Below are 14654 nucleotides of genomic sequence, written 5' to 3'. Positions count from 1 at the left end.
CCTGGAGCTGGTGGGACCAGGCCTGCAGTGACGTGGAAACATAGGGCCAGATGTACTACTGTTCTGATGGCAAAAACTATTTGTATTTTCTGATTAGTCTTTAAAGACCAGGGGCAAGTTGTAAGAAGCATTTTTGCTATCCCCTTTGTGAATGTTGTAAACACATTTTTTTAAAGAGTAGGCAGTAATTTGATTTAACACAGTGCACTCTTAAAAAATGTTAGTACTTTTCATTTTTCTTTTTATGAAACAGATCCCATTTTCCTTTAAGGAAAAAGGGTTGCATAAAAAATGCTTTATTTAAAAGCAATTACAGACATACCCCCAGATTCGTCATTGTAAAGTTTTGCGAGTCCTTAATAGCGATTATTAAGGAATCGCTATTAAAGACTCGCAAAACGGGATTCATGTAGAAATCGCAATATTTTTTGCGATTTCTACTGCTTCCTTATTTGCAATTCGCAAATTGCTAATCGCAAATAGCCAAAGGCCCATAGGAATGAATGGGGAGTCATTCCTTATTTGCGATTAGCAATTAGCGAATCGCAAATAAGGAAGCGATTTCAAGGGTGCCAGGGTGTCCAAAGGACACCCTGTAGCACCCCTGAAATGGTAATTTACACTGGTGTTGCGCACACACATGTCCAAAGGACATGTGTGTGTGTAACATACAAATTAGAAAAATGCACTAAAGAGCATTTTTCTAAGCTTTTGCTATTTACCACGAAGTCAGACTACGCGGTAAAGAGCGGCCCCAGATTGCGAATTCGCAATTCTAAAATGGTTCATGAATTGCATTTAAGGAATCTCAAATTGAGATTCCTTAAATGCAATTCCTCGCAATTTAGCGATTTCAAAATTTGCGATTTTTGCATTTGGGATGATGAATCCCAAATGCAAAAAAAGCGCTCGCAAAGGGCCAGATTCTCAGAATCTGGCCCTTTGCGAGCCGATTTTGGCTTCATGAATCTGGCTGATGGTGGTCTCCTGACCCCAGTAGTCACCATCCCTGTGATGGCTGCAATTCCTACTGGGTGATAATATGCGATCAAACTCATAAATATCAATAAGGAAAGACGAATTGTGACCCAGTAGGAATCAGTAATTTGCAAACGGACCAACTAGTACATAGGTTGGTTCACAAATTACCACACTGGTCACAAAAATACTGGTCACAAACTGAGACTGTATTTTACGACCAGTTCTTAGTACATCTGGCCCCAGAAACATATTATGCATACCACCCTTTGTACTAGTAGGTTTGTTTGCAAAACAAGAAATCTAAGTGGGTGGCAGTTCGACCTTCCTGATCAATATTAATTAGATTGGTTGCAAATTGCTACTCATTCAGATTGTTTACATACAAAGGTACGGTGGCCTGTAAGGGTCAGCAGACCTGCATCCCAGTGACTGGGTTTGATTGAATCATATTCCCATAAAGGAAGCAGGGCTGCTTTTGAGTTTTCATTTTTCAAACGAGCAATCCAATTTCACAAAATTAACAAAGAGGAAAGACCAAAATGGGAGCCTTTTCCTTTTGTGAATAAGTTTCCACCCAAACTTGGGAGTCAATAACTTTTCCATGGATTGCAATCAGGTTTGTTGGAAAATCCACCAGTAGTTTTCCCTTCAGATTTAGCAGTTCCTCCAGAAATAGGGGGTTCTTCAATATCTCAAAAGTTTCATTTCTTAACAAGAAGCATTATTTGTGTGTGGCACACGTCTGAAATGGAGAATTTAAACAAAAATAAAAACAAAGCAAAGTGCCAAAGAGTCAAGATTAGACAACACACCTTCAAGCCACTGAGATATCCAGAAAAACACCTTCAGATCAGTACCATACTTTTCAGACACTTGCCACTGAGGAATCAAGTGTTAAAGATGTGAACATTTCTGTGTTTATTTGGAACCTCAATGATAATGTCTTATTGGAAATTGAGGGACAGGAGGTGTACAGAATCCAATCTATTTCTGTAACGTGCAGCACATATTCTCAATGCTCTTGTATTCTTAAATACCATGTTGTACATGTACACGTCCAGGAAGTGCCTGATGCTTGTTTGAAGTACCTACTTTTTAAAATATTAACATATATGCCTAGCTTAGATATTTTCTACAAAGGCTATTTCTAATGTTGTACCTCAATGCGAGAACACCAGAATACTAAAGAAGGGCTAGAGAAAAATGCATGCAAATATTTACATGTGAAATTAGAGGGAGGTTTGATTTATCTTCTCAATATGATCACTTTGTACTGGAGTGTAAACCATTGATACAAGAGCATTGGATGCTGCTAGATGTTCCGGATTACCACTTTCTTTTCCCGTGTGGATATCTTGAAAGGCTGGCATGGGTCTAACCCTTTTGGTCAACCTTTGGCTAGTAGTGCATTTGAGAGTTTAAATGATTGGTATAGGCACAGTACTGCATACCTCAGAATATACGTGGTACTTGACCTAACCAGTAAATATGGTCATATTTATATGAACATGTATTTGCACCAGGAAAAGCAATCTGCCTTATGTAAAATGCAGACCTTCAGAGTCTGAGGCTTTAGCCACTCCTCAGTTGCATTTGATATAAGGCAACAGCCCAGTGGTCAGTTCCAGATCTATCGCCCAACTGCTTTCGTCATCATGCTAGTAGGCCAGTGTACATTTAGTAACTCTTGTGTCTTTTTTCCAGGGAGAACCTGGGCCTTCTGGTCCACCAGGCACAACGGGAGAGGATGGTGAGAGGGTGAGTATGATCAACTGCACAAAATAGGGTGCTAAATTTTTCCTAGTGACTTATAGGCCAATGCACTTGAGGTCCAGTGATGCAGTGTCTTTCAAAACTGAGGAAAATAGAATTGCAAGTGGTGCAGTCTTCCCACACCAGGTAGATATTCTCTGGTGTGGTAGTCACATATTCTGAGCTGGGGACAAATTCTCCATAGCATACCAGGTGGACATTTTCCTTGGTAAAATGCCCAGAATTATGGACTCTCCTGTGGTAATTGAAGTGGAAACACTAATTTCCCAATGTTATTCCCCTTTTTATAGGGGACAGGACAGGATCAACTTGAGGTCCAGGACATGCTCTTACTGGATATTGGGAAAATTAGTGCATTTTTCTCACCCCCTAACACCAGGCCACTTGTACCGAAGGCCTCTACAGCTTATTTGTGCCTGAAACTTAAATTGTTTTTCATTTATCTAATCATAGTCATAGTAGACAAGACTCCATTCTTTAATACACCATTACCACCCTGTTAAACTCTGTCCTAATGATCACTTTGTTACGATCACTTTCCAAATAGCCATAATCGTGCATTTCACTACTGGCAGGTAATGTAAAGCACACCATAGTGTTCCACCTCCAATGGTGCTCTTGCCCTCAACTGCTCAAAAATTACTCACTTCATGAAACAGAGACATTGAAGACTACGGCGGCCATTGAGAAGTTGACAGAATCAGGCAATCTGTTGGAAACTACCAGATGTACTGCGCTCCCAACCTCACAGATCCTCTACCTAACTTAGTGATGGTGGAATTGTTGAGTTTCTGTAGCTCAGAATCAGCTGTCTCCAAGGTCAGACATGACCCACTGGCAGGGCCGGACTGGCCATCGCGGGCACTGGGCGTTTTTCCGGTGGGCCGGAAGAGTGGGGGCCTGTTTTGAACAAGTGGGGGTGCTTTTTTGCTACTGGAGGCCGGTATCAGCCCTCTGTAATAAAAGCGCAGCAGCAGTGTTTCCGTGTTTCACACCAACATCATTGTTAAATTAAACATGTTAAATGTGCAAATTCAGTTTAGCACCCTATTTCTGTATGTAGAAATTTCCACCTAACTTAAAGTCTGCAGGTGTAAATGTGGACATCCACAACAATTGAATATTTCCAGGAGAGTTTATAAGAATCTTCATGAATTGGTGAGAAGTTGGGAATGCTCTCCAAACTTTGGAGTCATGCTATGGGACAAATCCAAGACTTTAAAAACGTTTGCTTTGTGAACTGTAGCCCCATCACATTGCACATTGAGCTATTGGCACGTAACATAGCCATACTTCCACAACTACCACATAAGTAATATAACACTGCACCACAGCAATCATTAAAAGGCCCTATTACTGCCATTAGAAAGGTTATTTCATTTTATTAATGTATCATATTTGGTATTACTTTTAGATAGCTCATTGGTGTAATTGGCAGTGTAACACATAAAATGCAGAAACCTATTTCAACCCTATTAACTGTATAACATGTAATACCATAAGATGCCTTAGCTGCCATTTTCCTGACTACCTCTGTGTTACCATGGTCACAATCATCACTATTTAAGAGGACATTGTATTTTATTCTCTCCCTGCAGGGTGACGATGGAGAGGTTGGACCAAGAGGATTACCTGGCGAACCTGTAAGTCCTTTTGAATACAATTATGCTTACATGGGTAACAAGATCTCAGCTACTGGAGGAGGTGTCACTCAGATGGAGGATGCTATCTTACTACTATATGCTTCTTAACATTTATATCAAGATGCAGGCTTCAGACATACACCTCTACAGACCTACCGCTGTCCCCACACCATGGTTCTCTGACACACAAATTTAATGTATCATCTAAAGACTATTGATACATTTAGATGCCATTGTTTTCTAATTTATGCTAGAAATTGACAAATGCTAGTGGTCTAGACTGTATAAGGCACTGTATCAGTGTGAAGTTTGGTTTGATGCTCTCCTGGGAGCAACTTATGCTGGATTGGTGGTGGTCTTCGATAGACACCAGCAAAAGTGTAAAATAAACTGAGGGCTCTTTAAGACTGGTGGGCTAGCCTTACTTGTGTATTCTGTGTGCACTTGTTGGTTAATTTTCAGACATGTGCACTAATTAGCACCATTTTATTTCCACTGCTGGCATACCATTTGCTCCAAATGACTGATGCATGTTCTATAGATCTGTTCCTTATTCTTCAGCTGATGCTCACTGCGCCTCTCATGAGAAAAGAATATATCTAGGCAATGGGACTTCCGAAACCATATGTATACTACTGCTCTACAGTGTGACTCTTGCATTAAAATTCTTGTAAAGCGCTCTGATACCCCCAGGTCCGGCCAGCGCTATATAAAACTCCTTAATAAGTAATGTATTCGAATGGGCAATGAGGGTAAATTGTTCACTCCTAATAATAAGTGTGAGCAGAGATAGGTGACCCTGTGTGTGGCCCTTGACCACAAGTAGGCTAAATCTTCCCCCTTGTAACACAGTAGAATAAACGCCAAATAGCAAGATGTGGGGACCAGGTCACCCCCTGCCATCCCAGTGTAGATATTTGAAATGAGAGCCTCAACATCCTAATAGTAGTTTGGAGAAGTATAAAGTAATTGTCAAATATTAAAAATCCCACAGCCAAAAACTGTAGACATTTTATGGTCACACAATAAGGTTAAAATCAGTGGCTGCTACTGAGTCGGACATAAATCACTGTCTGGATTTACTTGCAACTAGTGATTGAAGTTAGCAAGCCAACCAACCCTACGAGAGTTTGCTGAGATTCAAACACTGGCTGAAAATTGACAATATGATGATGTTTTACATGGCCTTACAATCATGATGATGTTTTACATGGCCTAACATGTTTCAACATGTTTATGACTTCGTTTTCCACTTGTACCTTTGCCAACCATTCATTTTCGCAACCTGTCTGGTCCACATAGATTCCCAGTCAGATGAAGTGACTAGGAATCAATGTAGAATGGACAGGATGGGAAATGACTAAACAGATCCCACATGAAAGGCCAACAAACCAGGAAACTGTAAACATAATGAAAAAAAGGTTGAAGCAAAAGCAAATACTTGCACAGTTCAGCCCACCCCCACCCACATTCTTGCAAAATGAAACATAGTATGCCCGGAAATCAAATTACCCTGTCCAGATATCACAATTTTAGTCCTTAGATTAGAGAGATATCCCTTAGGTAATATGTATTACAGTCTAAGACATCAGAGCTTTTCGAATTTATAGTTCAGAAAGAAGATATTTTCTTCACATGACACAATTTTTACAGATGATGCATTTCACAAATCAATCCCTATCTTAAATTTCATGAGTTCTACTGGAGTTAAATTTGTAATTTTCAAACTGGTTTGCAGTGTTGGCTTGATAACAGAACTTGAATAGCTATGAGCTATTGAGATAAACACAGGGCCCATTCTGCACTCAAACAGAAGGTGCTGAACACCAGGCCACAAATATCTCCAGTCAGTGTAGAAGGTCAGTTCACTTTATATTGTTTATAGTCACGCCAGCTCTGGAAAAATCATAGGGAGAGGATAGAGGTACACAGTCTACTGATTGGTATCTGAAGTTCTATCATGTTCATTTCATCGAGAGGTGAAAGGGCGTGTGATCCTCAGTCCCTACACATTGTTGATCCCCTAAGCCCCTACCCAGTTTAGGCTGCCGTCTACAGAATACAGTACCATGGACAAGATTAAGATGTTCCAATACCAATTCTGCTATTTTGATATCCCCTAGAACAGGAGCATTGCTTTCTTTGCTCATTCTACTTCAATCCCTATTATTATTTTTCTTAGAGCTTCATAGTTTTCCTATATATAATTACAAAGAAGGAAAGTTATTATTCTCAACTCGAGGGTCTATATATGCAGAACAAAATTGAAGTATGAGAATACGATTGGTAGAAAGGGTAGAAATATCAAGAAACTAGGAATTCAATGTCAGGGTGGCAAAGAAAGGAACAGGAAAGTCATTGCACCCATTTGTTGAAATATGTATGTTTGTTTGGTACCCAAGCCTTTACACATATCCCCGCTTCCCTTCATTACAGCTATCAGACTACAAAATCAATTTGAAAAGTAACCATGAATACGACTAGCCAAAAATACATGCATCCCTTCCTTTCTCATGATACGCTTGTAATTTGTTTTTACTTTGGGCTTGGCAGAGAGCAGCAGTACATTGAGGAAAGAACAAGGCAAGAGATTTAGAATATCTGGGAACTTGGCAAAGGATCGCTGGTATCCCTCTTGGTTGCATCGATTAACACAGCTATTCTTATGAAGTGAAAGCAGTGCAGGTGTTGCTCCTATCTCACTTCTGGGCTCTTGCAGACATACATGCAGTGAACACGCTCATGGCTGCGGAGATGTTGCTTAGGTTTGCACTTTGTAACCACGTAGACGTTTATGTTGATTATAAATAGTTCTGTAAAAATATTCCTTATGATCCTAATGTTTTCACCTTTGCTGCTAATTAAACAAAAGCATATTCTCTCTTCCGACAGGGACCACGTGGTCTGCTTGGCCCAAAAGGACCCCCAGGACCATCAGGACCCCCAGTAAGTATTTTGTTATGTCCCTTGTCTTTGGACTCTAAGCGCTCATTGTGAAATTCCAGGTTCTCAGTATGGCTAGTGATCTTTGAAAGTGGCGGGGCATAATACCTGCCAGGAGTTCACCCCTTTTGTTTCAAAATGTGCCTTGAGAATTCCCTGACGTGTTAAGAAATACCTTCATTGTGCCAATGCCAGCATTTTGTCATTGGTACCCCCATATGACAAGTATTACATTCAGTATTCCAGTACCAAAATTTGGCCATTGATACTGTCCCTATACCACTGGTGGTCTGTACGTCAAAATTGACCTCCAGTATTTCAGAGCCAGCATTTTAATAATGGTTTGCTTCCTCCATCCCGCCCCCTTAGCTCCAATATGTCATGACTGCCCTCTATTAGGCAAATAATTAACTCCAGTGTGCCAGCATTTTGCCATAGCTGTCCCTTTACGTCAATTATTATTTCCAGTGTTTGAGGATTTGCATTTTGCCTTGAGTTCCATCCTTTTTGCCAAGAATTACCCACAATGTCGCATCGCTAACATTTGTCAACCTGTGCCCCCATGCCAAGAATTTCTTATACTATGCAACTGCATGTATTTTTCCACAGATGCCCCTATGGCAATAATTACTTCTAGTATGTCAGGGACTGCATTTTGCCATGGGTCCCCTTCTTATGCCAAGAATGATTTCTGTGGTTTTAAATGTAGTGCACAGGGTCTGTACCAACCAGATTGCCTGTGCCAGTGCTTCTTCCCTAATAAATCCCCAGTTGGTACCTATAAGTCCCTATTAAATAGTACCCTAGGCACCTAGGGTCTGTGAGCTGAAGAGGGTCCTTTGAGACCCCCCTCACTGGGACCATGCCACTGCCCTTGCAGCTTGCATGCCCCTGTGAGGAAGAAAACGACAGTCGACATGGCACCCTACCTGGGTGCCATGCCAGCTAACACTGCCTGAAGGCATAGGTAAGTCACACCTCTAGCAAGCCTCACAGCTCCAAGGCAGGGTGTACTATAATACATATTAGAGCATATCTGCATGATTAGATATGCCCCTGTAATATTTAGGTCAGTTCCCTAATATTGTAAGTGCCAGGAAAGCCATAGCGGGTACATGGGCTGGAAACTCGACAACTCCAGTTCCACAGCACCATGATGGCTTCACTGAACACAGGTGTTTGGAATGAAACTTCTCCTAACAATAAATCCACACTGATGTCTCTGTGGGATTTGTTGTACTATGTACTCAGAGGGCACCAGCCACCACCAGACATGTTTCTGGACCCCTGGGTAGAGAGCCCCTGCTCTCTGGGACCAGAAACAGTGCACGTCCTTGGCAGAGGTGTCCCACCTCCTCCCCCAGGATGGGCCAGTGCGTGAAGAATGTAGCCTCAAAGGCCTGCCACCTTTGTAAAGTGACCCCAGCCTCTGCTGCTACAGCAGATGGCAGCCCATAGTTTTCACCCCACTTTGGGCAGGAAAACTGGCGGGAACATTTCAAAAGATTAGGAGGTGTGTCCACCTCTGCCAACCCCCCCTCCCAAGGTGGGGGAAGGAGAGATGAAGCACAACTTTCTGTCCCCGCCACCTTGAAGATGGGGGGACCCCTCCAGTCAGGGCTAGGTCTATGCCCCCCTCCCACGGGAGGGTGGCATAATAAAGGGTGTGGTCACCCCAGGTAAGGTGACCATTGGCCCTACCTGCTACCCCACTACCAAGCCTCCTAAATGTAGTATTTAGGTGGCTCCCCTAGACCTAGGAACTAGATCTGCAATGACCTGAGAAGAATACAGCTTCTGCAGACCAACTCCAAGGGCTCCGGATCCAGGCAGATCCATGCCTCCTGCCCACTCTGCACCTGACACCCAGGGCCCGAGTGGCTCACCTGTACAGTGAAGTCTCCCTGGCAATCCTGACCTCGTGTCCAGCATTGGCTGACCTCTCCTGCTCTCCACAACAGCGCCTGCAACCGGCTCTGGTAAGAGGACTCTGACGCCAAAAGGCACCCCTACACCCGAAGCCCCTGAGTCTTGGTGAGCTGGGCCAACCATGCCCCTATGACCTCCTACATATCTACTTACGTCTGCTGTCATTGATCTTCTTCCTGCAACCTCCAGTGCCACTCCTGCAGCCTCTTTGCTGAACGAAGAATCCCCATTGAAAATCATTGGGCGCCCGACGTCGAAATTGCACCCTACACCCGACCGCCCCTGTCCCGCTGGTGATGCATGTATGGTGTCGCTTTGTGGGCCCCCTGTGCTTGACCTAATCACTCAAGCTTGGCCCTGGCAACCAATCTACTTACCTGCAAGCAGTGTGGCACCAGGCACCCCCTGTCTCCAATGGAAAGCATTTGGCCGAACTCTGATTTTGACCTCTGCACCCGGACGCATCTGTTCCGCTGGTGGTGCAGTTTCGGTACTCAATTGACCCCTGGCCCTTGCTGATTTTTGGCTCTGAAGACTGGGATTGTAAGTGTGGTACTTACCTGTTTAACCACAATAATATTTTCCCGTAGGATAACATTGGACTCTGTTGAAAAGTTTCTAAGTTTCGATTTTTCAAAGTGGAAAATATTTTTATTAAAAACATACTTACCTTATTACAAAGATCTTGATCTTAAAATAAAATACAAACATAGTATAATTTTCTAAAATTGGTTTAGATCTCCTTCTTGAGTCGCGTGTCCATTATTGATCTTCTTGTGCAACAAATGTACTACACTCCCCTGTATTAGGCCTAAGGCTGCTCGCCCACACTGACACTAATAGAGCACTTTGAGTTTTACTTTGAGCTCTGTACACTTTCGATGAACCCCTAGACTCTGTGCACGGTAATACCACCTAGGGGCAATATCATATGAAGAGCCAGCTTCCCACAATTTCCAATATGCCAGAATAGTTTTTTTTTACCTTGGATGCCTTTGTAAGCCCAGTATTATATTGAGTAAATATGTTGAGTATGGCATGGCCAGCTGTGGACTCACAATCTTAAAACACAGTTCACTCACACTCCCTCACACATACTCACTTGCTTTCACATCTGTTGTCTTCTCCATCACTCAATATAATTCATACTCTCCCACTTACTCATTCTCACTCATATTCACTCCCACTCACAGTTACTCACACAGACATAATCATACTCACTGGTTCTCATTCTCTTTTAAAAACGCACTTATACACACTCACCCTTTTACACACTCTGACACTAGGCCATGGTCCAACTGCACCTGTTGCACCATTGATAGCTACTCCCCTGACTCAATTCCAATCTCTCACAAACTCCAGTCACTCACTCCTAACTCAATCACATTCCTTCACTCACTATCTTACATTCACTTTCACTTATTCATACACATTCTCAAACTCAGACTCTCAATCACTTTCAAACTCATTGACAATCTCAAACACTCACACATACACTCTCACTTGATCTCAGTCACTGCTAAACAGACTCACAAACACATTCACAAATACACAGAAAAACAACCTTTTTTACTAACCTTGCTTCAGTTGCTCACAACTCGGAAACTCCATGACAGCAGCAGAGCAGGAATCTGGAGCTGTTATCTTCCACGGTCTTGGCCAGGTAGGGGAGGAAGTAGATTGGGTGGTAATTCTTTAAAATAGAGGGGTCGTCTCCCACTTTTTTTAGTGGAGGCAAAGCTACCGCTTCTATAAAATAATAGGGACCACCCCTGGCTCAGGGATAAGTTTAATACAGCTCTCGCCAATTTAGGAAACCTTGAGAAAATGGCTTTTTGGATCAAGGGGTAGGGGGAGAAACATCATTTGGAGAACCAAATTTGATCTTCATTAACAATTATGGAAGATCATGCTTAGTGATTAGAGGGACAGCATTAGGATGGAGCGGATTCCCATCTTCCAAAGGAGTAGGACTGACGGGAGAGCTGGGAGGGATGCTTTTGTTGATCATCCTAATTGTTTCGATGAAGAAAGAATTCAGTTGATCACATAAAGCTTGTGTGAGGACCACCGAGACGTTTAGGCGATTGGGGTTGGATGATTCTGAGACTGTTTCGAATATTGCTTTGCTTTTAATTTCAGAATTTATAACTTTGTTTGAGAAGTAGGTGGCTTTGGCTTCGCAAATCATTTTTTTATAGGACTTTAACTGCAGGAGGAATTTCTTCATGCTTTACGCCATTTATGCTTAGATTTGCATAGAAGCAATTTGGATTGTTTGAGGTCATCTGAGAACCATCTAGATGCCTTATCGAAATGAATCAAATTTGTCCTACGCAGAGGGGCATGTGTGTCACTTGCTTCTCGGAACAAGTTCGTCATAACCCCTTCAAGCTCCTCAAGGAACTCACTCTGCGTAGGAAGATACCGTGCCAAAGAGTTGCAAAAGGTAGTGAGATCTATGTGTTTCCAATTCCTGGCCAGAGTGCCAGGACCCCAGGGTGCGGGGTTACTAAAGAAGTGAGCACACTTGGAGCTGGGAAGATTCAGAGACCAGATTTGATCTAAAATGGAGCCCTAAGCATGGGTGGCTGTAGACCAGTGCTGAACGAAATTAAAACTGGTCAACTGCTCAGTCAGATTGGAAGATATGGGCCCCTCATTAGGGTCATTTGCTAATAAATTGAAATCACCAATAAATTATTGCATAATCAATGGTCAAAGCCACCACTGAGTCGGTCAGGGCAGCCAGCAACTGTGGCATGTGGCTTGGGGGTCTATACAAGGTAATATATATGTAAATTGATACTTGTATAGCGCACTACTCACCCGCAAGGGTCTCAAGGCGCTTGTACGAATACCGCTGTGGAACCCATCCTGGCTTTCCCTGTGAGGTGTCCACTCCTGGGCACCCCCAAGGTGGAGGCCAGGCATCCTTAGCGTTGTGGGGGCCGTTGTGGAGATTAAGCAAGCTATTGCCCAGAGTTGCAAAGTGGGACTCCATGATTGGAATAGGCACCGAGGCGAGAATTATCAGGTCCGTGGAATTTTTGAGCCCAAGACCCGCCGAGGCAGGGAATTGAACCCTGGTCACGGGCTAGACCTCTGCAACAGGGTCTGCCGCTCTAACCATTGAGCCACACTTCTCCACTCCATATATCAGAGAGGATGTAGGTTAATCTAGTTTGACTATCATATTTCCCACTAATGAAATAGGTAGTGGAGTGAGTTTGATGAATTTTAGCTGTTTGTTAATGATCGCTGCGATCCCCCCTCCTTTTTTGCATGAGGTCTGTTCACGTTCAAAAGCTGCTAGAACGTCTGGCGTAGAATCCTCAGTTAACCAGGTTTCTTTTAAAAGCTGAAAATCAGTTATTTTGAGTCAAGAAGACCATACATCTTGAGATGATGTCCGACCAAGGATGGTGTATTAAGAAAAACAGTATTTAAATCTTTGTTAATAGGTTTAGACGATGGGTGGAGATCAGTTTCCACCCTGATAGCCTGTCTCACTGGTCCGTCCGGAGATAAGGAGGGAAGATGATTGTAATTTAAAATGCCCAAGCCATCTGTTTTTTCTAGCCCAGAAACCTCCAAAAGAAGATTTTTTGCTCCCAGCGCTCTGAGAGCACTAGAGTAATAAGTTAAAATTTCGACATAGTGACTAGCCCCTGGCCATAGCCAGCCGTGGATGGGTGCAGACGGGTTTGCCCTAGGCGTGCCTTTGGTGCGGCCATGCTGCCACCATCAAGATAAGGGCCCGGAGCTCTAACAGGCTCTACCTACACTGGCCCTGATTGGCTCACCCCCTCAGCCAATGAATTGTCTCACAGTGCATCTTAACAATGCGCAGAAAAGGCAGAGTTAAAATCACCCTAAAAACTTTAAGGAACTACACAAAATCAGCTGAACACATTTAAGAACTGTGCAAATCAGCCTATAAATCATGCAGGTGGATCGAAGCGCTGGTGCTGCTATGTGCCCCAGTATGTACTGGCCACTGGTCAAAACGAGTTCCCCAGCTACATAATGGCTTCACTGAAACATATGGTGTTTGGTATTAAACACCTCGTATTAATACATCCACACTGATTCCAGTGATGAATTTATTAATACATGCGCCCAGAGAATACCTTAGAAGTACCCTGAAATCTACTAGACCTCTAGTGCACTGGCCGACTGGTCCAGTCCAGTCTGCGACCACAGACGAGTTTCTGACCCCAGGGAGGCGAGAGCCCTGCTCTCGGAGGTCAGAAACAATGCCTGCTCTGGGGAGAGGTGGTATCACCTCCTTCCCCAGGAAGGCTGGTAAATTAGTATTCCTAGGCAGGGAGTTTCAAAGCGTGATAATGAATGTTTAATTTTGTTTAATGTTGAAGATTAATCAGCTGTTATAAATAGGAGTGCCTCTCCCACTAATAATTGTAGCTTCAAAGAGCCCACCACATTTAGTATACAAATCTGGATTCCCTCAGAGGTGAGGGGATGCCAACCCACCATCCCTGGGCCATCTGGCACCAGGACAGACGGGAAAATTAGCTATGCATAAGGCATGTTGCACTGCCAGGCTGGACACACCTCTAGGGTAACCAAACTTGATGTGAAAATAAATGTAGAAACTCCATCTTCTGTGTGATGGAATTAGGATTTATGGGACAGGGTGATGACCCCTCCCCAAAGGAAGTGGTCATCTAGGGGGCGTAGTGACCCCAGGGGTAAGGAGCCCATTGGCTACTACCCCTCACTCCCCTGAAACACCCCTAAGAAGACCCCCCTGATACCAGGACTTTAAATGTCTATGGGCCAAATTAAGTGAACAAAGAAGAAGACTACTGACCCAAGAGCAGAGGAGTATGACTGACTTGGCACCAACCCTGCCAGAATATCTGCTACACCGACCCTCTTGGAGCAACTGATTCCTCCTGCTGCTGTGCAGACCTCCTGCTGCAGTGCTTTACCAATTGCCAAAGGAACTCCCTTGGAGTAGAGAAGATACTACCCTGCAGCCACAGGCACCAACCTGCTGAGCACGGGCCCTACCGATGCAGCAGCCACCCAGGAAGAGCTAGCAGTACTCCCACAGTTCAGATCTGTCCTCCCGCCAAGTGTGAGGACGCCAGGATCGATCGGAGCTGCGCAACGCCAGCACCTCTGGTACCAGACACCTTGCAGCCACATAAGCTTATTGTGTCTAGCCCGGAAACCAATGCGGAAGAAGACAGACCTGCACATTGAGGGACTTCAGGGACAGTGAGAGACACATTTAGAATCAACCAGCTGTCCTATTTGCCCCTCAGCAGCAGAACGAAGGATAAAGAGTGAATCTGTGACCGCTGCCACCTGACGCCTCAAAGCACGTATCCACCCGTGCACCAGAGCTCGAGT

General features: G+C 43.7%; 1 protein-coding gene across 2 annotated transcripts in view; it reads left to right on the top strand.

Annotated features, from left to right (window-relative positions):
• Nucleotides 1–14654, top strand: part of COL5A1 (collagen type V alpha 1 chain) — a 523191-nt gene that overhangs the window by 348806 nt on the left and 159731 nt on the right. For both annotated transcript variants that reach the window (XM_078641937.1, XM_078641938.1), the window contains exons 19-21: nt 2686–2739; nt 4353–4397; nt 7290–7343. In XM_078641937.1, the coding sequence (XP_078498063.1) occupies nt 2686–2739; nt 4353–4397; nt 7290–7343 (153 nt within the window). The remainder of the gene's footprint in view (nt 1–2685; nt 2740–4352; nt 4398–7289; nt 7344–14654) is intronic.

The sequence above is a fragment of the Lissotriton helveticus genome, chromosome 5_1, assembly GCF_964261635.1.
Source record: "Lissotriton helveticus chromosome 5_1, aLisHel1.1, whole genome shotgun sequence".
In the NCBI taxonomy this organism is placed as follows: Eukaryota; Metazoa; Chordata; class Amphibia; order Caudata; family Salamandridae; genus Lissotriton; species Lissotriton helveticus.
Note: the sequence above shows the minus strand (reverse complement) of the source record. Positions and strands in the feature narration are given on the sequence as shown.